Source organism: Heptranchias perlo, chromosome 16 (genome assembly GCF_035084215.1).
Source record: "Heptranchias perlo isolate sHepPer1 chromosome 16, sHepPer1.hap1, whole genome shotgun sequence".
NCBI classification, from domain to species: Eukaryota; Metazoa; Chordata; class Chondrichthyes; order Hexanchiformes; family Hexanchidae; genus Heptranchias; species Heptranchias perlo.
Window position 1 is genome coordinate 32859380 of NC_090340.1, and position 27550 is coordinate 32886929.

At 40.0% G+C, this 27550-nt stretch overlaps 1 protein-coding gene across 3 annotated transcripts in view; it reads right to left on the minus strand.

Moving 5' to 3' along the window:
• Positions 1–27550, minus strand: part of adcy7 (adenylate cyclase 7) — a 140556-nt gene that overhangs the window by 44333 nt on the left and 68673 nt on the right. Inside the window, exons 1-9 of one of the 3 annotated variants that reach the window (XM_067997905.1) lie at positions 24778–24797; positions 20127–20707; positions 16388–16585; positions 14691–14858; positions 8320–8469; positions 6611–6756; positions 4373–4484; positions 1833–1960; positions 4–162 (exon numbers count right to left, since the gene is read on the minus strand). In XM_067997905.1, the coding sequence (XP_067854006.1) occupies positions 4–162; positions 1833–1960; positions 4373–4484; positions 6611–6756; positions 8320–8469; positions 14691–14858; positions 16388–16585; positions 20127–20300 (1235 nt within the window). In that variant the 5' untranslated portion in view covers positions 20301–20707; positions 24778–24797. Of the gene's footprint in view, positions 1–3; positions 163–1832; positions 1961–4372; positions 4485–6610; positions 6757–8319; positions 8470–14690; positions 14859–16387; positions 16586–20126; positions 20708–24777; positions 24798–27550 lie in introns of those variants that run through there. The other 2 variants (XM_067997904.1, XM_067997906.1) reach the window with 2 other exon arrangements.

Here is a 27550-nt window from a genome sequence, read left to right on the forward strand (position 1 = left end):
TACCCAGGCATTCCTCCAGATTCCATGTGATTGGCTAAGGTGACATCATGTGACCAAACATCATACTGCCATTTCCGAAGCCCAATGACACCACACAGTACATTGCCAGAATGAACACCAACTCGCATACTGATGTCTACTCCTGTTGCATCCCGAACTTGCCTGAAAAGGGCAGAAAAAGATAGATAGCTCACCTTTACTTGTAGTATTCCCAGTTCTTAAAACCAAATGATTTTACATGAGCTGCTGGTAGATCAATCAATCAAATGTAGGAATCACAAGAGAAACCAGTCCCACTAAAAATTTTTACCAAAATGCATCGTAATCCATTATATATTCTCTCCTATTGAAACATGGTCAATATTCAGTTCCTTTTTGCCAAAGATAAGGTTATGAGGAAAACATGAATGGATGCAATAGATTGAGCATGAAGAACTGGTATGTTGACAGTAATAATGATGTGATGGGTTAAAAATCAGTTCCAAAACCATCACCCCTGTCATGACATGCTCATTTGACTGGTGAGGAGATCCAATGCTCAATTATAATCCACGGGAAACTACCTGTGTCATTGAATGTCACCAGTTGCTGGAAAGGCTTCCTTACATTTCCTATAGACTATGCTGCTTGGCAGCAGTCAGATTTTCCTGCAAATGTCTGTTCAGATTTCTTTCCTATTAAAAAGTCTTTGGTCCATAAATATGGTTGGTGTAATAAAAGAGACATAGTTAACTTAAGAGTTTTTTTTTTGGAGTGCAGCAGGTCCTGTCATCTCTGGTGCCTAGTTTTGAATCTAGGCAAGACTGATGGGAGGAAAAAAATGTCTCCCCTCCTTGCAACCTATAAGGATGTGAAGAGAAATTAGATTGGTCAGTCGGAAACAAGTTTGTAGCGGGAGCAGGCCCACAATTTATTAAGTTAGCAGTTTCACGAGCAAATGCCATAAATATGGCTGGTGTAGGAAACTTAAATATTCACAGTGTTGCAGAGGGGCTTGCTCTTCTGGGGCTAGAATTAAGGCATTGATCTAGTTGCAGTATGTTTGGCCTAACAACCCAAATGAGAAGGAAGTCCTTTCCCTATTACAAATTCCTTCAACTTGAGGAGCAGAATATGAAATGAATGTAGAAAGTATAACTTTAGAAATTATTTTGCGCGCGCGCACACACACACACACGCACGAGGACAGTAGGAATATTACTGATGCGAATATGAAAAACCAGAACTAAAGATTAGCCATATCAGGGTTCTCTAAAAAGGATGGAACATGAATATCTATTATTCTTGTTGCCAGATACACTCAGGTGGCTAACATATGTTTTTTTTAAAAAGTACCATGATATAGAAAATTATCCAAACTTAATTTCAACCATTGAAATATTACACAATATTATCCATAATGGAAATTAGATACAAATAATTAAACAAAAATTGAAACAAATAAAATTACTTAACAATAATGGGGTTAAATTCGTCTTAGGTGGTAGTGCAAAATCGCCAATAGCAAATCACAGCCAGTTTTACACTCTGCCCGATTTTATTTTCCATCGACTTCAATAGAAAAGAAAATCTTGCTTCGTGTAAAACAGGCTGCGATTCGCTATCGCCATTTTGCGCTACCATCCAAGACAGATTTCACCCTAACGTAAAGCATATTTTCAATTCAGCTTGAACTTTCCTGGTTCAGTGTAATAAAATTAGATAGAACGTTCCTGTAATGGCAGTTCAATATCATTGATCAAAAGTTATCCAGTAAATCGTCAAGACAAAAGATAAATAATAAAATCACTACTGCATTAGTTGAACTGTTTAGCATGAACACTATTACATACTTGATAGCTTCGCACATGTCAAGCCCCATTTTCACACAGTTCTGAGCATGTTTCGGTAAAGATACAGGAAGACCTGAGACGCAGTAATAGCAGTCACCCAGTATTTTTATCCTCATACATTCATTCTCCTACAGAAAATACCAATGTTATCAGCATTTATTTTTATATCACAGTGAGTAATGCATCATGCAATAAACCATCTATATTAAGGACTGCATTCACTTCTTTTATATTCCACAATTGCCAACCCTTATGAATATGAAAACGATGACAATTATGTCACCATGAACCAATAATGTTTAAATATATTCAAATCTCATTTTACAACAGTGTGAAAAAAAAATGGGAAGTTAAAAATATAAAGTAATAATTTTTTTAAAATCTAAATGTCTAACTATAATATGGAGGATGACCTGGTAATTATAGTTTCCAACCAGTCACATGCTTGGATCTCAGCCTCAACTATCATGAACTCATCTCAGCATTGAGCAAGTTTCATCAGTTCTTGACTGGGTCACTACATGGAGCGCTGTATTAAAACATACAATTCCATCTCTATGGAAAGAAAATCAAGCAGAAGTTTCTTGCCTAGATCAACATCCCCTTCTAACTAAAGAATGATAAAAAGTGGAAAAAATAACGAGCAGGATGAAATATAAGTAAAAATAGTAACAATAGATATTCTTGCCATTGCCATACATCATAATTGAAAAGAAAATCCCACAGATTTTTCTAAATTAAGAAGGATTGTTTACTAAATAATTGTCCCCTCAGAAAAATATCATAAGTCATCGGGACCCAACATGCATATGTAAGAAAGGGTCACACTGGCTTTGGATGAGGGTCCTTGCCGCCTGTTCATTTAAGCAGGTTAAAATTGGGAACGCCAAGCTCCTGGTGGCAGGCAGATGAGTATCATTTAAAATTGCCAAACCATAATGTTATAATTGTGACAAACAGCAGGCGAAATGTTTTTCTCACCTAGGTCTGTATTAGAATACAAATGCATGAGACAATGAATTTCTATGTAGATAGATACAACATTAAACAGTTGTTGTGCCAATTCTTGGAGTGGAAAATTAATGTAATAGAAAGAGTGCGGCAGTTTAAACTGTCATGTGAAACCATTCCACCATGCTAAAGCTGAACTGCTCATTAAAGACCAAAACATCAGGCCTACACTCTTTGGAGTTTAGAAGAATGAGAGGTGATCTCATTGAAACATACAAGATTCTGAGGGGGCTTGACAGGGTAGATGCTGAGAGGTTGTTTACTATGACTGGAGAGTCTAGAACTAGGGGGAATAGTCTCACGAAAATGGGTCGGCCATTTAAGACTAAGATGAGGAAGAACTTCTTCACATAGAGGGTTGTGAATCTTTGGAATTCTCTACCTCAGAGGGCTGTGGATGCTGATTTGTTGAATATATTCAAGGCTGAGATTAATAGATTTTTGGATTGTGGGGCAATCAAGGGATATGAGGATCAGGCAGGAAAGTGGAGTTGAGGTCAAAAATCAGCCGTGATCTTATTGAATGGCGGAGTAGGCTCAAGGAGCCGTATGGCCTACTCCTGTTCCTATTTCTTATGTTCTTATGTAACACACTGGTGGAAAAGATAATTACTTTTTACAACTATTATATTTTTCTTTGCCCCTTGCCAATATTCTCCCCTCCCATCTTGAAGACTCCTCACAGAGATATGGTTTCATGTCATCCTCCAGTTACTCGCCTAAGTGATCATTCTTCATGGGTGAACCTAGATTGCAAGTGTCTACATACCATTCCACCACATGGGCATCACAACCTCGCCTGATCCTGTCCTCACCCAATGTCCACATATATGCAGGAGCCAATGGACAGCAATCGAATGCAGAAATCCTGGCCAATTTTTTCCCTGCATAGACCAGGGCTGTTGGGAGAAATTATAATACTCCTACCACTACCTGGTTGATATCAGCTAATTTGGCACATTAAAGGGATTGATCCTGAAATCCTGCTTGTCTGTAAGGCTCAGCAACTACTCATTTGATAAACTCAGCATCAGGGAGCCTTTAAACATATTTTTCAACTATGATCTTTATCAAAAAAATATTTTATATGAAGGTCAGAATTTTTGAGACATTCAAATAAAAAAACATTCAAGAATGGCATTGGGAAAGGTAATAATTTTGTGCCCCATTACTTTAGGTTTGATATGATATGAGGCACAGGAAACAAGAGGTGACACAGACATATCTGGGAGCCATTTGCTTGTCTCCCAATATTCCCATACACAAAATGTGCAAGCTTATACTTGTGTAATCCTTGCAAATATTAAAATACAAAACCTGAAATTATGCCAGGTTTACATTCCCCCCCCAAAAAAAACCTTTAGGTCACTCTGAAGCAGACTTACTGATTAGACTGACAACTTAAGTCACTGATTTATTTCAGATACAAAAATTATAATTATAATCTCACACCTAACTTTAAGCACAATGAACAGAGTGATGTGGAACGTTTTGGTTGTGGATAATGTGTTACAGAACTTGATGCCTACCTTAGCAATCTGGTCAAACTTCCCAAACAGTTCATTCAGCATGACAACCAGTTCCTTGGGTGAGCAGTCACTAGCCAGACGGGTAAAACCCACAATGTCTGCATACAGGATGCTGTTAACAGCAGAAGAAAAAAATTGCTGAAAATAAGATTAGTAATGAAATAGTGGAGTTTTCAGTGGCAATTGAGGCAGGGTGGCCTGGGAAGGGGAGGGAAAGTTGTGATGGTTTCTCTATTTCCCAGTAACGAAGCAGCTCCTGCCGTCCTTGGGCTGACCCTGCTACAATTGTCAGAGAATCCCAAACTCAGTTTTTGAAATGCTTTTGTACAATTCCACATGCTCATAATAAAATTCAAAACAAGCATGTTCTTCACTGAAGCCTAGTAGAAACTGAATTACTTTCTCAAGAGAATAATTTAAAAAAACATGAGCAATAAATTTGATTCCAAGTACCAGTAAGGGTTTGTTGACATTGTGCTGTAGCTACTTTTAAGCAACAGCTGATGAATTACTCCATGATAGAGTGTCATGGGACTCTCTTCATATTTAAGGACACCTTGTGTGTGAACAGCATCAAGAGGAATATGGCACCAAGATTTTCTGATCTAGTTATGAGAAATATTATATATCTCATCACAACACACATTTGGATTGGTCTACATCTGTATGTACTCTTGAAATTTCCAACATCTCAATATAACTTCTCTGCTTGCAGGACATACTGGCTGGAGCACATAGAGATAGGCCTCCAAGTTTCTGTTTCTGACAAATTTTCAGTAACCTATGCCAAACATAATTGTGAAGAAGAACACAGAGGAAGTGGGGGGATGGTGAAGCCAGAGGCCTCCTCCAAATTGAGGGCAGAAACCATTCTTCTCATGAATATCTTCTTTCCTACTCACTCATTCGCACTCACAGGCATGCACTCAAGCATGACAGCAAAACACACAGTATATCATCATACAAGCACTGACTGAAGAAGCATCATGTAGCCACCATTATGGCATATAGTCCTTTTTTTTGTTTTTGTAGGAGGCATTCAGCAGTCCCAATACCACAGAATCAAGCAACATCTCACAGCATCCTGTGTCAGTCACTTCACCCATTACAAGCGCCAGTACAGCTATATCTACCCTTAAGGATTTAGATAGTGAGTTTGAGGAGGAAGAATTAGATGAACCCCGGTGTATGTGCGAGGAGGAGAAGGTGTCTACAGGCCAGCTTACTTCCTTCTTACCATCATCATATACTGGAGTTATTGAGTTGGCACAAGTACTCTGCCAAATGCAGTTAAGAATGGGAAAGAGTCCACTAGCTACATCTATGCAGTCATGCATGTAGGCTTCTCGGCACAGAGATCTACCATTGAATGCATGGTAATGCAAGGACTTCCCTCCCCCAGCAACTGTCCTAAGCACAGAGTGTCTCATGAGTGCTCAGACTACCTGGAGCTCTAGTATAGAAAAGGCTGTCTGGTCTGGCTTCAACATGTCAGGTTATCAAATGGGGAAAGCCGTGCCAAGGGGCATCCCAAATCTCATTGTGTACATCAGGTCTGTTCTCATGAAAATCAGTGGTGATGCATAGGGAAATCCCAGCAGCAGAGGCATGGCTGGAGTAGGCACAGATGGAGACTCTATTCTCAAAGTGATGCCATATCTGTCTCATTCAGAGCAAATGACAGGAAATGTGTCAGAAAGTAGGTAGGACCAGTCAACTGTCATAGTCACAGACACAGACACAGACACAGACATGACAGAGGTGATTGCAGAGCTATCTCATGATCTTGCACAAGATGTAGAAACAACTGAATCCCAAGAGGCTCCTTTTAAACCCCAGCAACTAGCCACCACACTTAATCACACCATAAGAAGGTTCACATTTAGAAGGTGTCACCTACTTGGAATAAAAAGATGCACATAATACGCAAGCACTGTACCAGAAACAACAGTCACAGCTCGTGCACATAACAGAGTAGGTAAATAAAATGGTGGCACTTTATTTGATGTTTGTCTAAAGAATTTCCTTCTGATGGGGCAGAATATAGTATACAGCCTCATATAGTTGGATCTATAGTAATAGAAGTGTTTTCCTCAGACAATTACTTTTTTTATATATATTGTATTAACACATATTCCAAAAGTAAGCGTAATCCACCAACTAAAATGATGTGATATTTGGATGCATGCTTTTTAATCTTTTTGAATGCTATCAAGATCATGAATATTTATACTGTACCTTACATTCTGGTGCCTCTTCACATACAAGCTGTGGAAATTATCACGCTTGTGTGGATAATAGTTACTTTCTTTCAAACGTTCAATAATAGCTAGTTTCATTTCCATAGATATATAAACCGGCAACACTGATAACAGTAGGCTTTCCTGGAATAAAAGAATTATAAGCAGGGTAATCATAAATAATATCTTCAATATTTTATTGCCTTTAGTATTAAATTGAACTTAATAAAATCAATACTGCTTGAAGTCTTGTTAATTTTAGTCATTTAAACCAACCTCAATGCTGGGGAATGAATACTTTCCCACGTTGTCAGCATTAAGCACACCAAAGTCAGGAATAGAATAACCAGATGCACTGTCTCCTCCAACAACCTGCCAACTAAGTTTTTGCATTCCCATAACAGACATTGCATTCTTCCTTTGGGTGACATTGGAAATTAAGTGGCAATTACACAAAATTCTGTACATTGTTTGTACTATGAGTCCTCCCAGACACTACAGTAGTAATCTTCTGACTCCGCACTTCAGGTAGAGAGCTTTGCTCTCTAGGAGCACACTTTGGAAATTCACGCATGCATTGCATCTAATTTTTCAACTATTTAAAGTAATGGTCCTAAAACTAAATGCCCATATTTGTAATCCCAGCAGCTAAGGCTCACCAGCAGAAACACAACATTGAACAATTACTCTGGTACAAGTTAGGTTAAGACCGCACAAGTTTATCTCAGTGGAGACTCTTACAGCCGGCAGAGAGGGAAGACTTTTATCCATTGATCTATACTGCACTTAAATCTAGAGGTTAAAGGATAGTGATTTATCCAACTACTCCACCCAGTTTCCCACTTCTGCTCTTTTCCTCATGTTGAAATGGATTGATCAGTCCTACTAATGCTTCAAAACTATACTAAAGTACGAGCCACTTCGCATTAGTTTTATGGTGCAATGAGACTACAACATTAACGTCAGTTTTAAGTGACACTAATGTTGCAGTGTAATGGCAGGGCCTGACCTGATTCCAAAAAGTAGTGAGACACTCCCTGGAGAGGGGAGTCTCAGAGCACTTCATTTTGGCACCTCAAAAGGTAATAACTCCAGTGTTTTGCCACTCATACTGCCTAAACTTTTAACTGTTGAGAGGAGAAGAAGAATTTAAGTTCCAACCAGACAGTGTAAACAGGGTGCTGTCTGACTGGATCGGCAGCTTAAAGTGTCCTAACAAGCTTTATAAGAACTGCAGTTTTCAATGCTCAGATATACACCCCATTTAAGTCTCATCAATAATGCTTTTACCACCAGTGATTAATCTAAAATTAGCAAAGCTAATTCGCTTTATGGTAATAATAATAATTAAAAAAATAAATAATAAATAATTTTAACCTATTTACCCATCTTATCAGAGGATGGTACATTATGCTGAAAGGTTTGGTGAATGGTATGTGTGTCTATGGGTACATTAATCTTAGTGAAAGTTTAGAATTAACAGGAATATTTACATAAAAAGATACTACCCTCTACTTTAAAACTATTTTAATGCATTATTGGGAAAGTTTTGCCCCACTTTTTGATCACAATCCTTTTAAATTGAAGTTGGAAAATAGAACATTGCATTACTCTCCACAATAAAACGCTTCCCCTTATGTATAAAGTGGGAAAAAGAGCTTGTAATTTCAGTAGCAAGACAAAATCTAGAAACATTATTACTCTCACCTGTTGTTTTTTCTTAATATCCAACTGCATTCTTATTTGGATACAGCTTAAAGTGTCCTCATAAGTTTGCTCTAAGGCACGTTCCATTGAAAGCTTATGAAAAATGCCCACCAAGCAACCACATATAAATATCACAGCATTGGATAGCAACTGGAATAGCAAACACAACAATGTTAGTATTCGAATACCTTTACCTTATCTGCCGAATGTGTTGCTTACCTAACATTTAATAAATACCCAACTCTTTACAAAGGGTTAAATTTTTATACCTTGATGAAACCTTTATGAACCAATTATACATTTCTGCTTTCAAAATACAGTGAAACCTTATTGTAATCGATGTGATAGATTGAGTAACTTGTAGGGGGTGTAAAAAATTACCAATACTAAATTAGCATGCATTAGGGCCAATTTACATAAAGCGAGCACATTGGGCAGATGGTGGTCGAAGTGATCGCACAACCTGTCCAGTGGCACTAACAAGATGACTGAACCATTTTCAAGGTCAGGCCTCATATGGAGAGGGATTGATGAGCTGGCTGAGCTCAATGATTTTGTGGAGGGTGGAGGTGGCACGACGTCTGGCAGTTCTTCCATGGAGCCAAGTTGGAAATAAGAGTTTAAAGGGAGAAGGGGGACACAATCTGGGAGGGTGGGGCACTGAACGGCCGGCAGCAGATTTCTGTGGGGAACAGGAGGGGCATCCGTGCTTTTCCTGTCCCTATACTAATCAGTGCCACAGGTTTGCATTTGGGGGTTGAGAGTGGTCTCCAGCAGTCCAATTAAGGACCACTGATTAGGTTGCCAACTGGCTACCTGAAAATTGCATCGGGGTCCTATGACTGGCATAGGACACCAATTTAAATATTGTAATAAGGCTCCTGCCTGTTTTGGGCAGGAGCGCTGGCCACCCATTTCAAGAGCCACTCCAAAATCAAGTTGGGTGGTCCTTGGGCAGCCAGTGGATCTGTTAAAAAAAAATTCAGTGTGAATGGGATGGTAAGAGATGAAAATCACCCCCATTATATATCAATTTTTTTTCTTTTCCTAATTTATTTTGTCCTCTAGTCTCTCCATGCTTCATAACTTCCTTAGTGATTGGTTCTGCCAATCCATAGCCATGCTCTAGAAATTGCAATGCAGTGTCCCTGGTTAGCTGGGAATGGTTCAGCCTTTCTCTCAGTTGTCCATATCATCGTATTACACCAGCTGTGAACAGCTCCATTAATCAGTTCCGTTTAAAAAAAAGTCCAAAGAATTGCAAGCATTTCTTGCGAAACCAAATTTGCAGTTCTTTCGAGTAGTATTTCCGGGTATCAGTTCCATAAAATAGTTAGGCATTTTTTACTTCATGGAGACTCATAAAATTATGAGTTTAAAAAGGATTTAGCAGATCAATGGTCGTCTTTACAAAGTCTATTAAAAACAATGATAACAGGTTCCTTATCAAACTCTAGTAATGTGTTAGGAACTGGCATTGAATAGATTACACCACAATATGCAGGTTATACAAAGGGCAAAAAAAATCATGCAGTTTGTAATGAACTGAAACCTCCTTACCCTGTTGTGACCAATTAAATTCGACATAAACATTGGTATAGCTTATTCTTACAAACTTCTAAATAACTAAGTAAACACAAGCAAACTATTTGACAAATGTTTAAATGAGTATGTTGTAAGTCCCTTTTCCAAAGTGGAATTTAGATACACTGTATAGTCAAAGCTGAAAGCACAATAGACTTGCTACAGAACTTTGTGTGAACTAAATAAGTAAATTAGAGTGAGGGATACCTTATCCATCTATGTACTTGTTTTCTGTTCTGTAATTTTTTTCCTTTCTGATTGGTTGGCACTTAAATAATCACACTTCACCAAAAAAAAACATTGAGAGTTACAGCCACCTTTACATTTCCCAGCCTGACTAAGCCTAATGCTGAATCTATTACCACACTGTTGTGTTTAGCTGTTGCTGATGGCCTGATGGCCATCAGCAACAGCTAAACACAACTAACACTCTCATGTCCTCGAGTTCAGCAGCTCCTGATGAGAGTGACAAACATGTCCGCTCCCTCGAGAGTTGGAAAAATTGTCCCTTTGCTTCCCTTATTCACCACTGGAACGGGATCTGTCTGGCAGATCACAGTTTCCGCTGCCAGTCTTTTTGCAGGTGAGCTCACTTGGCTGCAGCTCTACAAGGTGTAAGAGGACGGGTTGCCATTTGGCATAGGGACTTGGTGACCCATATGTTACAAAATAGTGTAGCCTCAGACACACCATGAACAATGCTTTAAAAAATCTACTGGTAGTTTTTGATTAAATAAGATATAAGCAACAAGCATTATATGGAGAACCCAGAGTGTGTCGTAAGGCTGAAATGCAATCAAGAAGTTTTGTGTAAGTCAAACCATGAGAATAGGGTCTGAATTACTTATGATGACCAGAACTTTGTGTTACAGCCTCTGACACTTTGCCTGCCACTTATATTACTAAACTAAATACATCATCACAGTCTTTCAAAGGAAGAAGAGGAAGAGCAAATTAATTGACGATTTTTATCATTTAAGTTATTAAAATTCTTGCATTATCAATGCCAATAATTCCATTCCCTCCATCAATTAACTTCTAGTTGCTCAGTTTTCTTGTGTGGCTTCTCATCACATGTAAAGCACTTTTATTCATAAATATGCCTTTTCACAGCATGACAGAAAACAACAGCGTTACTGAAAAATAATACATAATTTTATAATGGAATGTTCTTTATCCCTGCATATATTAGAGCTAGTGGTATATTAATAAGAGAAGAAAATATAGTGAAATCTCACTTTTTATTGCCAAAATTTTAAAAGAATGTTTAATTAAACTGTCAAACACGTCCTTTTGACTTTTATTTCATCGTGCTCACTTCAAACATACTAGGTAATGGTGAGTGACCACACAAACACAGAAAAGTGAACAGTTGAAAGCCAGATGATGTAATGTACATAGATTTCCAAAAACCTGACTACTAAAACTGAAAACAGTAGGAAGTCATGGTAAAATCTGGGCATTTATAAGGAATTGGATAATAATAGAAAGCAGTGGATACTCGTTAAAGAGAGTGGTATCAGGATGCTGTAAAAAGTACTGGGTGGAATGCCGGGGCCCTTACTGTTTCCAATCTACATTAATGGCTTGAATCAAGCAATATAAAGCAAGCTGGTCAAATTCCCAGATAATACTAAACTAGGCAGAGGAGTTGAGTCAGAGAAAGCAGCCATGGGCTTACAAAAGGAGTTACAAAAAGTCTGCACAATATTGTCGGCTGAAATTCACTACAGACAAGTGCAAGGTACTACACATTGGCAGGAAAAACAAATGTCACAAGTATATTATGTATGCTGCAGAAATAGCAAAAGGTGAAATGGAAATGACTCATGGGGTGTGGTAATAGATTCAGCATTAGGCATGTCAAATCATTGTGGAAAGGAAAGATTGAAAGATGATCTTAGAGAAGTATACAAGATATTAAATGGTATTGATAAATAGGAGTAGGAACACTAGTTCAAGATTTGCCAAGATACTAGAACAATAGAACATAGGTTAAAACTGATGAAAGGGAAATTCAGAATGATCTTCCAGGTAGAGAGCTGGAGCAACTGAGATGAAAACCTAAATTTAAATTATTTGATGGGGAGAATGCACGGTTTTTATTCTTTGCACATATTTTATAGTTTCTCTACTGTTTAAGAGCAAACATTTTGTTTATTATCACATGCCATTCTTCACTATTAAAGAACATAACATTTATAACAACAGGCCAGATTTTGCTGGATCGGGGCATCTCACAGCATGCCCCGTTAGTTAGACTTGTTCATGCACACTTAGGTTTTAAAATCTTTTGCCCACAAAGTTGCTGGAAGTGCGAGCTGATAACGGCGTAGCGAGGGAAACAGGGCATCGGGGACCTTGGTGAACAATGGGACATTGTATCTCCTTAACCAATAAGGATTGAGAAATAAACAGAGGACTGAGAAAGAGGGGAATTAGAATGGGTGAATTCAATGCCAAATCAAGTACAGAAAGAGAAATAAAGATTGGATTAAGGGAGAGAGAAAAAAAAAAGATAGATAGGAAATGTGAGACAAAAATGTAAAAATTTTAAATTTGGCATTTTAAAAATCTCCTAAAACAATTCACAACCTGAAGGAATGAGACTCCATATTTAGAATTGTTCACTTTCTGGCCAAGAGGTGGATTGGCAGTCATTAACAATTATCACATCGTTAAAAGGGTACTTACGCTGATAATTACCAGACTTAACTTTCTGTGGTGAGATTAATAGGGAATTAATATGCAAATACAGCAACTTCATGAAAATCATAGGGGGAGTTAAGAACATAAGAAATAGGAGCAGGAGTAGGCCAATCGGCCCCTCGAGCCTGCTCCGCCATTCAATAAGATCATGGCTGATCTGATCCTAACCTCAAATCTAAATTCATGTCCAATTTCCTGCCCGCTCCCCGTAACCCCTAATTCCCTTTACTTCTAGGAAACTGTCGATTTCTGTTTTAAATTTATTTAATGATGTAGCTTCCACAGCTTCCTGGGGCAGCAAATTCCACAGACCCACCACCCTCTGAGTGAAGAAGTTTCTCCTCATCTCAATTTTGAAAGAGCAGCCCCTTATTCTAAGATTATGCCCCCAAGTACTAGTTTCACCCATCCTTGGGAACATCCTCACCGCATCCACCCGATCAAGCCCCTTCACAATCTTATATGTTTCAATAAGATCGCCTCTCATTCTTCTGAACTCCAATGAGTAGAGTCCCAATCTACTCAACCTCTCCTCATATGTCCACCCCCTCATCCCCGGGATTAACCGAGTGAACCTTCTTTGTACTGCCTCGAGAGCAAGTGTGTCTTTTCTTAAGTATGGACACCAAAACTGTATGCAGTATTCCAGGTGCGGTCTCACCAATACCTGATATAACTGCAGCAATACCTCCCTGTTTTTATATTCTATCCCCCGAGCAATAAAAGCCAACATTCCGTTGGCCTTCTTGATCACCTGCTGCACCTGCATACTAACTTTTTGATCTTCTTGCACTAGGACCCCCAGATCCCTTTGTACTGCAGTACTTTCCAGTTTCTCGCCTTTAAGATAATAACTTGCTCTCTGATTTTTCCTGCCAAAGTGCATAACCTCACTGCCTGAAAGGGTTGTGGAGGCAGGAACCCTCACAACATTCAAGAAGCATTTGGATGAGCACTTGAAATGCCATAGCATACAAGGCTACGGACCAAATGCTGGAATATGGGATTAGAGTAGACAGGGCTTATGGCCGGCGCGGACACGATGGGCCGAAGGGCCTCTATCCGTGCTGTATAACTCTATGACATTTTCCAATATTGTATTGCATCTGCCAAATCTCCACCCACTCACCCAGCCTGTCTATATCCCTCTGTAGGTTTTTTATGTCCTCCTCACTCTCCACTTTCCCTCCCATCTTTGTATCATCTGCAAACTTTGATATGTTACACTTGGTCCCCTCCTCCAAATCGTTAATATAGATTGTAAAGAGTTGGGGACCCAGCACAGACTCCTGCGGAACACCACTGGCTACTGGTTGCCAGTCAGAGATTGAAACGTTTATCCCAACTCTCTGCTTCCTGTTAGATAACCAATCCTCCATCCATGCCAGAATATTACCCCCAATCCAGTGATTCTTTATCTTGAGCAATAATCTTTTATGTGGCACCTTGTCGAATGCCTTCTGGAAGTCTAAATACACTACGTCCACTGGTTCCCCTTTATCCACCCTGCACGTAATGTCCTCAAAGAACTCAAGCAAATTTGTCAGACATGACTTCCCCTTCGTAAAGCCATGCTGACTTGATGGGGAGTTAAGGGTAAGAAACTGTTCTCGCAAAGCTAACGGCGGAACGGCGCAAATCAACCAGCAACTTGAGGTGATTCGCAATTCACGAATTGTTGGCAGAGTTGCGCATTAATACCGCCATGCGTCATCCAGATGCCGCTATCTTTTCAGCAGAACTCTGCCCAACGTTTGAATTTCTTTAATTTAAAATGGGAGCAATAGATGTTAAAATATATATAATACTGAACTTTATTTTACCTTTCTCTTACCAAGAAACGTAGCAGCATTTTATCATACGACATAAATGTTTTTTGGGGCTGGACATTTTTTAATTCAGTCATTTGCATTCTTTGACACATAATTTAGGTATCGTATACATCAAATGCATAAATTAGGAGTACCCATGTGTTACACCTACAAATTTAAGCATTGGAGTTGCTTTTATTCAGACCTGTGGTGGGTTCAAAGAGAGTACAGTACAAAATAGTTAAAAAGTTAGTAAAGCAGACTCACCTGACAAACTAGGACCTTTGTTGATGACATGGGGGTTACAGTTGAGAGATAAATAGTGAGGGTAACAATATGAGAGACGGATGACAGGACGCTGGCAATGATGGCATCCCGCATACATAATGGCAGCATTGTATACAAAACGAAGACAATGTACAAAAAGAATGGCACCTTAAAGTAAACACAAAATCAGGTTTATTGTTGAAATTTGTAACTTATCTCCACCCACTGTAAAAACACCTTCTGAATAAAACAATTTTTTTTGCTTTTTATATCGCAAGACAAATCCCCTCTCTGCATCATTCCCTCAAAAGTGGCAAGAGGTGCAGGCAAAACAGTTGCTAGGAGGTATGCAAGAGTGGTCTCCAATTTTGCCTCTCTCCTCTGTGAGGAGTCATTTTACTTTTAAAAATTGGTTTGATATTTCCAACAGCACAACAGGGATCAATAAATTGCAGAGCAGGGAAAGCACAGGCACAAGCCCAATTCCTCCCTTTCTCTCGTACTGTGCACAAATGTGCTGAGCCACCATACTCTATGACATAATCAAAGGCAAAGGATTACGGATTTAATAATTTGCTACAATGACTGGAAGTAATTTTGTTATTAGTTCCTTAAAAATATTTGCCTAGATTTAATCATTTGGGATGTTGTGCATCATCATAACTTAAACATACACCATCTAATTGGTGGAGTTTTTTTTTAAAAAACATTTTTGCTTTTGTTTTTGACAGTGGTGGGTATAACTAGAATGTACAGTGCTGTTGATCTGTGATCACCGGATAATTAAACTAGGGAAAAGGAAGGCCTTTCAGCCCATCTTAGTTCATCATCTGGAAGACCCGAAAGTCCCCCTATTGCGATATCCGATTGTTTCTTAAAGGATTTCAGGGTTTATGTCACGGCTACTCTATCTGGAGGTATGAGTGTTAATCACTCTTTGTGTGAAGAACTTCCTCATATCAGACTTAAATTTACTTTTTACTAGTTTGAACCTGTGTCCTCTTGACCGACTCTCTCAATTTAGTTTAAAGGAATTTTCTGGATGTACAATTTGTCATTTTGTTACTATCTTAAGTAATTTTATAAGTTCACATCTCAGATTCTCCCTTTGAAGGCTGAAAAGATCAAGGAGCCAATTTCCGGGATGGGAGGCAAATGGAAAAACATTTCTTTAAAAAAGAGTCCCATCCACTGGCCTCCAGGTGTTTGTCCAACTCGATTTTTGAGCGAGCCTCAAAATAGGCGACCATGCTCTTCTTTGAAATAGTACCACCTGAATAGTCAGATGTCAATTTAACATCTCATCTGTCGGCATTCCCTCGGCACAGAATGAAGTTTGTGTGTTCAATTTCAAGTTCAAGAATGGGACTTGATTTCACGACTTTATTCAGAGGCTACCAACTAAGCACACTGGTACTACAATAGGTTTCGAAGTTAAAAACAAATTTCATAGTAGCTGTAATCTCAATAATGAATCTCAAATTTAATAAATTTCACCTAAGAGAGAAAGACAAAAGGGTAGAATTTCTTCAAGGATTCTCCCAAACTCCAGCCGTCACTTCAGCAGAAACCCCAGCGTAAGCCAATCTTCCGCCAAAGTTACAGCTGGAAAACCTCCTCAAAAATTCTACCCCAATTAATTTAACGAGAAACAAAATACCACTGTAATAGAGCTTAAAAATTGAAATGAGCCATACCTGGTCCCAAGCAGAGATAGTTTCATCACTAAAGATGAAAACGTAACCCATGGTAAGAAGGCAACCCCAAATGACTAATGCAAATATTTTCATCCATCTTTGAAATAACGACTCAATGCAGACAAGAATAAAAATCACTATAAATATCCCCAAAGCAGTGCATAATGTAACAAAAAAGAGAAGGTGCTCCGGAACAGTCTGTTTGAAAGAAAAATGGGACATTAATGTTAAATGTAGATTATACATCTTCCCATTTTTAAAGCATCAATATTGTTTTTACATAAAAGTTGTTCATTACCACAATAGCACAAAAAAACTCAAGGATCTCAGCACTATTGCTGTGCCATATTAAAATACATCAACACTTTTCAATGATTCGAAGATTAAACTATCATACAGACGCATGCTGTATACTGTGTCCAACAAATTCTGCGTTAATATTTAATGAGCAAAACTTCCATAAAAATATTTTACTACTGGTCATTCATCCTTCAGAATTTCACTTAACCACCGCACCCCCCCCCCAATTCTTTAAATATAAAATTTTACAAATTAAAACAACAAAAACCTCTGCATGATCATTATTTGAAACTGAATTAACTTTCTAAATATGCACACTATACAAAATTCAGATGGGCCCCAAATTATAAAAAATTGTGAGAATGCCTGCTTTTGTCCGTAATTCACCTATTACTAAAATTGTAAGAATGAGTGGTTTTAAAACATACAATTTATTACACTCATTAGCAAGGATCATCTCAGCTTGTGATTCTACTATTAAGCTTTTTTGTTTATAATAAAATGGACCTGTACAACAATGGGGCTTCAGAGCTGTAGCACTAACTGGGAGTCTTCCCTTTCAACACCCTCTATCAAATAAGTTTGATGGAAATTGATCTAAAGTCCTTGGCCTTAAAATTACAGCATGGGGATGCTAGCGGATGAACAATTAATTCAACTTCCAGATATTCCGCTCTCTGCTGTTTTAGCCTAGATCTTAACTCATTTAAGTGGGTTCACAGCGATACCAGCTTCCAGAAAAATCAAGAAATGTCAAACCTGCTTGCAAGTAACTGTTTGTTCGTCCTTCCCCGAAAATCGTTCTCCCAGGCTTACATTTATAAATTGATTTTTGCTCGACCCCCCCAGAATGGATTTGCAGTATTTGCTTAAGATGCAAGTGCTTCATTCAGTTGCATCTCCGTCCCTCCTCCCTTCTCAAAAAATTCCTTGTTCTTAACACTGTTCGGTGAGGTTGCTCCACTGTTGAGTCTTCAATGACCAGTACTTGAACAGGTGGCAATTCGCCACAGTCCAGTCTGAATGACTGTGGCCATAATGTGTGAGGTCAGTATCAAAGTGCCTCGAACACTCATCTCTGGTCTCAGAGCATACATCATTCCCTCTGCTTTCACCCCCCAAAACACCATCCCAAACAACACGTTTTATAGAATTTTTATATAATTGTCACTCCAATCATCAGCGAACAGCCCCACTTCAGACTTTATGATGGAGAGAAGGTCATTGATGAAACAGTAGAAGATAGTTGGGTCGAAGACACTGCCCTGAGGAACTTCTGCAGTGATGTCCTGGGGCTGAACATGATTGGCCTCCAACTATCACAACCATCTTCCCTTTGTACCAGGTATGACTCGGACCACTGGAGAGTTTTCCCCTGATCCCGAATGACTTCAGTTTTCTAGGGCTCCTTGGTGTCATACTCGGTCGAATGCTGCCTTGATGTCAAAGGCAGTCACTCTCACCTCATCTCTGGAATTCAGCTCATATCCATATTTGGAGCAAGGCTGTAATGAGGTCTGGAGCCTTGTGGTCCTGGCAGAACCCAAACTGAGCAACTGCGAGCAGGTTATTGGTAAGTGCCGCTTGATAGCACTGTTGACCACACCTTCCATCACTTTGCTGATGATTGAGAGTGGGCTGATAGGGCGGTAATATGATGGGTTGGATTTGTCTTGCTTTTTGTGGATAGGGCATACCTTAGCAATTTGCCACATTGTCAGGTAGATGCCAGTGTTGTAGCTTTTTTTTTTATTCATTCATGGGATGTGGGCATCGCTGGCAAGGCCAGCTTTTATTGCCCATCCCTAATTGCCCTTGAGAAGGTGGTGGTGAGCTGCCACCTTGAACTGCTGCAGTCCGTGAGGTGAAGGTTCTCCCACAGTGCTGTTAGGTAGGGAGTTCCAGGATTTTTACCCAGCGATGAAGACGGTGATATATTTCCAAGTCACGATGGTGTGTGACTTGGAGGGGAACGTGCAGGTGGTGGTGTTCTCATGCGCCTGCTGCCTTTGTCCTTCTAGGTGGTAGAGGTCACGGGTTTGGGAGGTGCTGTCGAAGAAGCCTTGGCAAGTTGCTGCATATTGTAGATGGTACAGACTGCAGCCACGGTGCGCTGGTGGTGGAGGGAGTGAATGTTTAAAAAGTGGTGGATGGGGTATCAATCAAGCGGGCTGCTTTGTCTTGGATGGTGTCGAGCTTCTTGAGTGTTGTTAGAGCTGCACTCATCCAGGCAAGTGGAGAGTATTCCATCACACCCCTGACTTGTGCCTTGAAGATGGTGGAAAGTCTTTGGGGAGTCAGGAATGAGTCTCTCGCCACAGAATACCCAGCCTCTGACCCGTTCTTGTAGCCAGAGTATTTATGTGGCTGGTCCAGTTATGTTTCTGGTCAATGGTGACCCCCAGGATGTTGATGGTGGGAGATTTGGCAATGGTAATGCCATTGAATGTCAAGGGAGGTGGTTAGACACTCTCTTGTTGGAGATGGTCATTGCCTGACACTTGTCTGGCGCAAATGTTACTTGCCACTTATCAGCCCAAGCCTGAATGTTGTCCAGGTCTTGCTGCATGCAGGCACAGACTGCTTCATTATCTGAGGGGTTGCAAATGGAACTGAACACTGTGCAATCATCAGCGAACATCCCCACTTCTGACATTATGATGGAGGTACGGTCTGGGAGGCATCTGTACTGCAACAGCTTGCCTGAAGGTGCAGTTACGGAGGGATTGGAAATCCCAGAGCAGGGGAGGTCCAAGTTCAGCTCCTCTTGGCCCACAAGGGAACTATTAGGCATGGGCAATAAATGCTGGCCTCGCCAGCATGCCCACATCCCATGAAAGAAAACTTACCTAACTGGGCTTCTTCCGGCACTGGCTCCTGTTGTCAGCAGGTTTGACCTGCCGGAGAACCCACCACTGCTGCACCGCTCAAGCCTCAGGTTTAAATTGTAGATCGGGTCCTGATTACATCATCGGAGACCAATCTGCATATTTAAAGAGGCTTGGGACAGGTGTCGTTACCATCTGCAATTTAAAATTGTAGTCAGCCGGATCAGGACGGGAAAGGAGAGGGTAAGTTCTCCATTCCATTTTAACTGTCCCTCCGGCTAGTTTCTGCCAAGTTGGGGGGGGCGGAGGTGGGAAAGAGAGTTAAATTCAAGGCCACGTTGTCAAAAACTTGCTCCAACCCTTTTCCCCCAAAATGATACAATAACTGAACCACATACTTCAGAAAACTTCAGAATTTGGTGGTTTTAAAATATGATGTCAATGTTGTCACGTAATGAATTGACCCTACTTTTATATTTTCTGATCTAAACTATAATCTATGTTTGTGCTGAGAAATAACATTGAGAAATAGTGCACTTTTACTTTACTTACAAAGAATATCAGTAATTTGTGGTGTGTAAAAGGGCAAAAGATCTTAGACTGACACTTACCAGCCTAATGGAAAAGAAAAGAGCAATCAGAGCTATACAAGCCCCAGTAATAATCAGTAGGAAGAGGACAACAAGTGGATATTGCTGGCTTATACAGCAGTAAGTCTCATAGAGCGAGTCTGTATTTTTTCGAGCTTCATTTTCATTAATAAAGTACTTCCCCCTGGATGGCATTGTTATAACTCCAAATTTGTTTTCTAATTCTCCTTTATTCCTCAGATAAGGTGTTGGAAGTTCAAAGCTTAGAACTTGGCTACCAAGGGTTTCCTGTTAAAACAGTTTTTTACTTCCTGTCTGCCTAAAAAGCACTGTTCTTGGTTCAGTCGCATTCTGTGTCTGGCGTTTTTCTTCCAACTCAAATACAGTGTAAAAGGAAAGGGGGGGAGCGAGGGGTGAATCAGTCTTCCTAGTCTGTTCTGATGCTTCGACCCACCATGTGCTTTTCATCAACTGCGCTGAGCATGATTGTCGAGTTTGAAAGAGCGTCTTGTTTCCAGTGCTTCTGAATTATCATTGCCAAATAAATTATGTTCTTTACATCTGGGAATAGATACTTAATATTTCTTCGAGTAGCATCAGTCCTACAAGGAGGCCAATAAGAGAGAAAGGGGTTAAATTGAGTACTTTACATGTTTGACATTCCACACAGTGTGCTTTCAGCAAACTGCTATTCAACCTTTTCTTTGTTAATTGAACATTTACTATGCCTTTGTCTACAGATCACCTCCCCCACATTTATTCAAAGAAACACAAATAAGTAATTGCCTTCCATTCTGGGTTCTCTTTATTCTGAAAACACTAAACAATTTCAATAATCTACAAATAAAAAATTAACATAGTACCTCAACCGTATTAAATTCAGTAATAACTGTTGCTGCAGTCTCTTTAGTACTTAGCTTTTAAGTCGCATTAAAAACATCACCAACATTTCCTTCCCATTCTTCCTAATATAGCAACTCATTAAAAAAAAATCACAATGCATGACACATGGCATTTTAGTGTCTTTAAACTTCACTGATCTTTAATACTGACCACGGCTGTAGTTTGTTTCTGCTGTTATAAATGGCACGGCATATTTAGAAAGGCTTGTTTTCTATACAGAGATTTACACTGATTCAGTAATGTTGCACTAATATCCCAATTTATAACATCAATTGTAACATTTGTACAAAGACTACTTATACAAAGAATTGTTTATTGTTGTTTTAAAAGTAAAGTAAGTAAAGTTAAAGATTCGACTGTCTCTTCATGCCTTGCTTTTTTGGAGGGCAGAGACTGGAAGAGGCATACAGCTTTCATTATCAGCAGTTCCATGGTGACAGCAATGTGTAGAGAACAATGAATGTTTAGAGTTGAAGGATATATTTAAGGAGCTATGACCATCAGTTTATGAATGGATGTTTCAATGAACTTCTTTCAGCACTCCGGAGACTGTGGTATTATAACTGTAGCATGAAGAATAGGATTCCTGGAAAAAGCCCCATTAGCGACGGATAACTTGGTCACTGTGTTTTCACCACTAAATTACCATCACCATGGCAGTCTCTGGCCCTTCTTCATGGGGAATAATATGCCGTGACAATATTTGTCCCAGAGCCAGAATAACATCAAAAGTAGTTAATTTAACCACCCTGTACATACTGCTGTATTAATGATTTAAGATTATAGAGGAACTACTCACACAATAGATCAATCTGTATATAACAGGAGGAGTTCCAGCTTTACTTCACTACAGGGAATAAAGAATGCTGAGTTTTAAGTACTAAATATGGAATTTGACCTACAAGTGAAAGAGAACCAAATTCTCAAGTGGGAAACTGCAATTGTTGTAGATATCCCTAGTACAATGCGTAAAATATTTTAAAACAAAATTTATATTATAGAAATATATGTGGCTAATTACTATTATTTTCTTATCTACATGGACATTCTAAAGTTATTCCACATCTAGAAGATGACCAGCTGACCAGAACTACTTTCCTACCAGTCACTGACACAAAACAACAGCAGTGTGTTAGCTCAGTCAATGGGTGCATAGCTGTAACCACAGCAACTAGTACCAAAATAATGATAGTTATGCTCCCAGTGTATCAATTGAACACACTGACAGTGGGTCTTGGGGGGTGATTTTAACCTAGCCGGCCGGACAGGAAACAGGCGAGTTCAGGTTGGATGCTCGTTTTACACCCTGCCCGATAGACCTGAACCCGCCTGAATTCCTCCCAGGTTAGGCTGAAATGACCCCTTTAGTGTCTGAAGCATTCCATCATCATAGCAGTTTTCTCTAGGCAAGTAAAAAATTCAGCCATACTGGATCCAAAACTTAATAAAAAGCAAGTTTATTTCAGAATTTGTAACAAAATATTAAACTATAATACACATTCTGTATAAACAGAACTCTGTATAGGGAGTTGTTAAATGTACTTGTTCCACTTGTGATGGAAGCCTGCTCGCATACTTTGTCACCCACTAATTATGCATCATTCAACAATTCTTTTCTTTACGGAACAAGCATACAGCTACTTCTTCATAGTATTTTTAATACTGGCCCATGAATTCATATGAGGTGATTTCACCTGTCTACCAATTTGCTACATCACAAACCTTTAGATGGAATCTAAAGTTACAAATTTGGGAAAGTATTTTCTATGATCTTTCACAGCCAATTTAAATTTCTAGCCCTGAAACTTATTAGGATGGTTAATGTTTCAAAAATATAAATATATTTTTAACTTCAGCTTTCGCAGAAACAGGAACATGGTCCCCATTTCAGCTGTGCTTTCAACAGCCTTCCTCAGCCTGCAAAATATGGAACTGAAGTGCAGAGCATATCCTGTTGCTCCCTTTGTTCCTGAGGAAGTCTCTGTCCTATTTTAAAATAGGAATCACACAGCTTGAAATTTAACCAAACTCAACTGCAAACTATTAAAATGTACTGATTTGGAGTGGTGAGTGATTAGATTTTTTAAAATTCGTTTATGGGATGTGGGCGTCGAAGGTGGTGGTGAGCCGCCTTCTTGAACCGCTGCAGTCCGTGTGGTGAAGGTTCTCCCACAGTATTGCTAGGTAGGGAGTTCCAAGATTTTGACCCAGCGACGATGAAGTAACAACGATATATTTCCAAGTTGGGATGGTGTGTGACTTGGAGGGGAACGTGCAGGTGGTGTTGTTCCCATGTGCTTGCTGCCCTTATCCTTCTAGATGGTAGAGGTCACAGGTTTGGGAGGTGCTGTCAAAGAAGCCTTAGCGAGTTGCTGCAGTGCATCCTGTGGATGGTACACACTGCAGCCACGGTGTGCCGGTGGTGAAGGGAGTGGTGGATGGGGTGCCATTCAAGCGGGCTGCTTTGTCTTGGATGGTGTCGAGCTTCTTGAGTGTTGTTGGAGCTGCACTCATCCAGGCAAGTGGAGAGTATTCCATCACACTCCTGACTTGTGCCTTGTAGATGGTGGAAAGGCTTTGGGGAGTCAGGAGGTGAGTCACTCGCCACAGAATACCCAGCCTCTGACCTGCTCTTGCAGCCACAGTATTTATGTGGCTGGTCCAGTTAAGTTTCTGGTCGATGGTGACCCCCAGGATGTTGATGGTGGGGAATGCGGAGATGGTAATGCCGTTGAATGTCAAGGGAGGGGTGGTTAGATTCTTTCTTGTTGGAGATGGTCATTATCTGGCACTTATCTGGCGCAAATGTTACTTGTCACTTATCAGCCCAAGCCTGGATATTGTCCAGGTCTTGGTGCAGCGGGCACGGACTGCTTCATTATCTGAGGGGTGGCGAATGAAACTGAACACTGTGCAATCATCAGCGAATATCCCCATTTCTGACCTTATGATGGAGGGAAGGTCATTGATGAAGCAGCTGAAGAAGGTTGTGCCTAGCACACTTCCCTGAGGAACTCCTGCAGCAATGTCCTGGGCTGAGATGATAGGCCTCCAACAACCACTATCATCTTCCTTTGTGCTAGGTATGACTCCAGCCACTGGACAGCTTTCCCCCTGATTCCCATTGACTTCAATTTTACTAGGGCTCCTTGGTGCCACATTCGGTCAAATGCTGTCTTGATGTCAAGGGCAGTCACTCTCTCATCACCTCTGGAATTCAGCTCTTTACATAATTATCTTTTGAGATAACAACACTTATAGAAAATAACACCCATAGTTGAATTATGCAAACAAGTGAGTGTGCTATAAAAGTATTCCACAATCTTCATAAATTACATGTGTGGCTTAAAACTATTTCATAAGCATGGAATTGCATTAAAAGGATAAAAGTAAAACTCTCTGCCTAATTCTTTCATTTTAAGAGTACAAATGTAAACCATCCCGTGTGTAGAAATCTGTTTTAGATATCCAAGTGATATGATCTGTTTTTTTTTTAACAACAACTTTCCTCAATTTTCTCTCCTGCTCCGCTTGAGACACATGTCACACTGGAATACAGTTCTGTAGGAGCTGGCAGTTCCCCAATGCCTTACCCAGGTGTCCATTCATCATCAGTGAGCTTACTTAATAAAAGTTGGCAGGCTATTCATCCATTGGGGCATCGCAGCTGTTCTAATTCTGCTTTCAACCGATGTCCACATATGCACACTTTACAGTAGCAGTCAGTGGATTGCGATCAGCAGCCAGAGTACTGACTTATGTTCCTTACCTGCCCAACTCCTGTGGAACTGTGCTCCGTCCGGCATGACTTGTGCCTTTAGCAAAGGAGTGGAGAAAATTGAGGGGAAAATGTTAAAAAGCAAATTGCATCACTTGGATATATAAAACAGATATCTATGCTTAGGATTGTTCACACTTGTGCTCTTAAAATGGGCAGGGATACTGAGGCCAATTGTACAGCCCTTCCATCTCCACCCCCTTCCTGCACCTTGGCTGAGATCAGCTTATACAGGACACATCGGAGATCGATAAACGGTTAACTAAACTGGTAACTTGTTCTTAAAAGTTGTTAAAACCACAGAGATTGAGTGCTGATGCTTTTGCTAGCATTTTTGATTCACTTAGCTAACCATCCAAATCAACTAAACAAACATTTCATACATTACACTGTACATTATCAGCCAAACATATATATTAAATGTTCTCTAGTCCTTCAAGGGCGCTGGGTCAAAATCCAGGAACTCCCTACCTTACAGCACTGTGGGAGAACCTTCACCACGCAGACTACAGCGGCTCACCACCACCTTCTCAGGGGCAATTTGGGATGGGCAATAAATGCTGGCCTTGCCAGTGACGCCCACATCCCATGAATGAATAAAAAGAAAAATGCACTGCAGTAAGTAAAAACATCCCTATACCAAAGATTTTTATCTATTTGAAAAGACATGTGATCTTTGTGGTCTCACCTATGGCTCAACATGTATTTGTCACTTCTGATCTCTAAACAATCTTTATAAAAACCTGTTTGCTAATGCAGCTGTTTGTTATGCCATGTACAAATGGCAATTGTAATGTTAATTTGACTGTACCTTAATGTAAACATGTTACAGTCCAAAATCTACCTCAAAGAAAAAGTACTAATTCCTAGCAAGTTTATTTTCTTCGTCAACCACCTTACATATGTAAACAAACTCATATAACTGTTATTTCTGCTTAAACCAAAATGTAAACAGTTCTATCCAAGTCTTAGAAACTGGTGTTTTTGTACAATTAAAGGGTTAATTGAGCATTACTAAAATGTTCCAAGTGTTGATAAGCATGCTTGTTATGCAGGATATTACTGGTTTCAGTACTGAAAACATGCTCTTCAATGTCTGCACAGCAGGCCATCCAATGCAGCAACAGGATCAATCATCATGGAATACACCAATAGTGCCAAGAAGCCTTGTAAAAACCTCTGCAACAGGGGAAGGTTATTTTGCACATCTGGATTGCAGGTTTAAGAAATGGGACATTTCTGGCATTCAATGGAAGCTACCTTGGATTAGTGCCTGGTACATCAGTCTTTCCTGCTGTACCAATGATTCAACAGCTAATTCATTGCCACTTTCATCCGTCTGCTCCACCATGGCTGTTCTTCTACCTCCAAAGGGAGGTTTCTTTATAGGGCAAAATTATGCAGCAGTCATTATTTGAGAACCCTGGGGAGGCTGTCAAGACTGATTAGCCAAGGCATCTGTCATGCTGCTTCAAAATCACAATGTTAGGATCGATAATCATTCTACTTGCAGCAAGAGCATCACTATACTTGTGCTCTGCTCCTACATTAGAACAATGACTATACTTCAAAAGTACTTAATTTTGGGATATTCTGTGGTCATGAAATGCGCGATATAAATGCAAGTCTTGCTTTTTTTCTCCTTTATAGTTGTTGTAAGGATGCTATGAGCTGCAGCTCCAGAGAATACCTTGCCTTCTCTCGATCTTCCCCTTCAAATAAGAATTGTAAACAATTTTACAACACCAAGTTATAGTCCAACAATTTTATTTTTAATCCCACAAGCTTTCGGGGACTTCCCCCTTCCTCAGGCGGTGTGGAAATGACATTTTCGAATCCTTCGCATTTTAAGATCACAGAACAATGCCTGGTGATTACTGCCCGTTGCCAAGGCAATCACAGTGAGCAGACAGAAAGGTGTCACCTAAAAAGGCCACCGAATATACAAACCCCCAAAAAAAAGAGAGAGAGAGAGATAAGGAAGACAGTCAATGACCCGTTATATTAAAAACAGATAACATTTGTTCGCTGGTGGGGTTACGTGTAGTGTGACATGAACCCAAGATCCCGGTTGAGGCCGTCCTCATGGGTGCGGAACTTGGCTATCAATTTCTGCTCGACGATTTTGCGTTGTCGTGTGTCTCGAAGGCCGCCTTGGAGTATGCTTACCCGAAGGTCGGTGGCTGAATGTCCATGACTGCTGACTTCAGCAGTCATGGACATTCAGCCACCGACCTTCGGGTAAGCATACTCCAAGGCGGCCTTCGAGACACACGACAACGCAAAATCGTCGAGCAGAAATTGATAGCCAAGTTCCGCACCCATGAGGACGGCCTCAACCGGGATCTTGGGTTCATGTCACACTACACGTAACCCCACCAGCGAACAAATGTTATCTGTTTTTAATATAACGGGTCATTGACTGTCTTCCTTATCTCTCTCTCTCTCTTTTTTTTGGGGGTTTGTATATTCGGTGGCCTTTTTAGGTGACACCTTTCTGTCTGCTCACTGTGATTGCCTTGGCAACGGGCAGTAATCACCAGGCATTGTTCTGTGATCTTAAAATGCGAAGGATTCGAAAATGTCATTTCCACACCGCCTGAGGAAGGGGGAAGCCCCCGAAAGCTTGTGGGATTAAAAATAAAATTGTTGGACTATAACTTGGTGTTGTAAAATTGTTTACAATTGTCAACCCCAGTCCATCACCGGCATCTCCACATCAAATAAGAATGGCATAGATGATTGTCTTAAAACGAAGGCACCT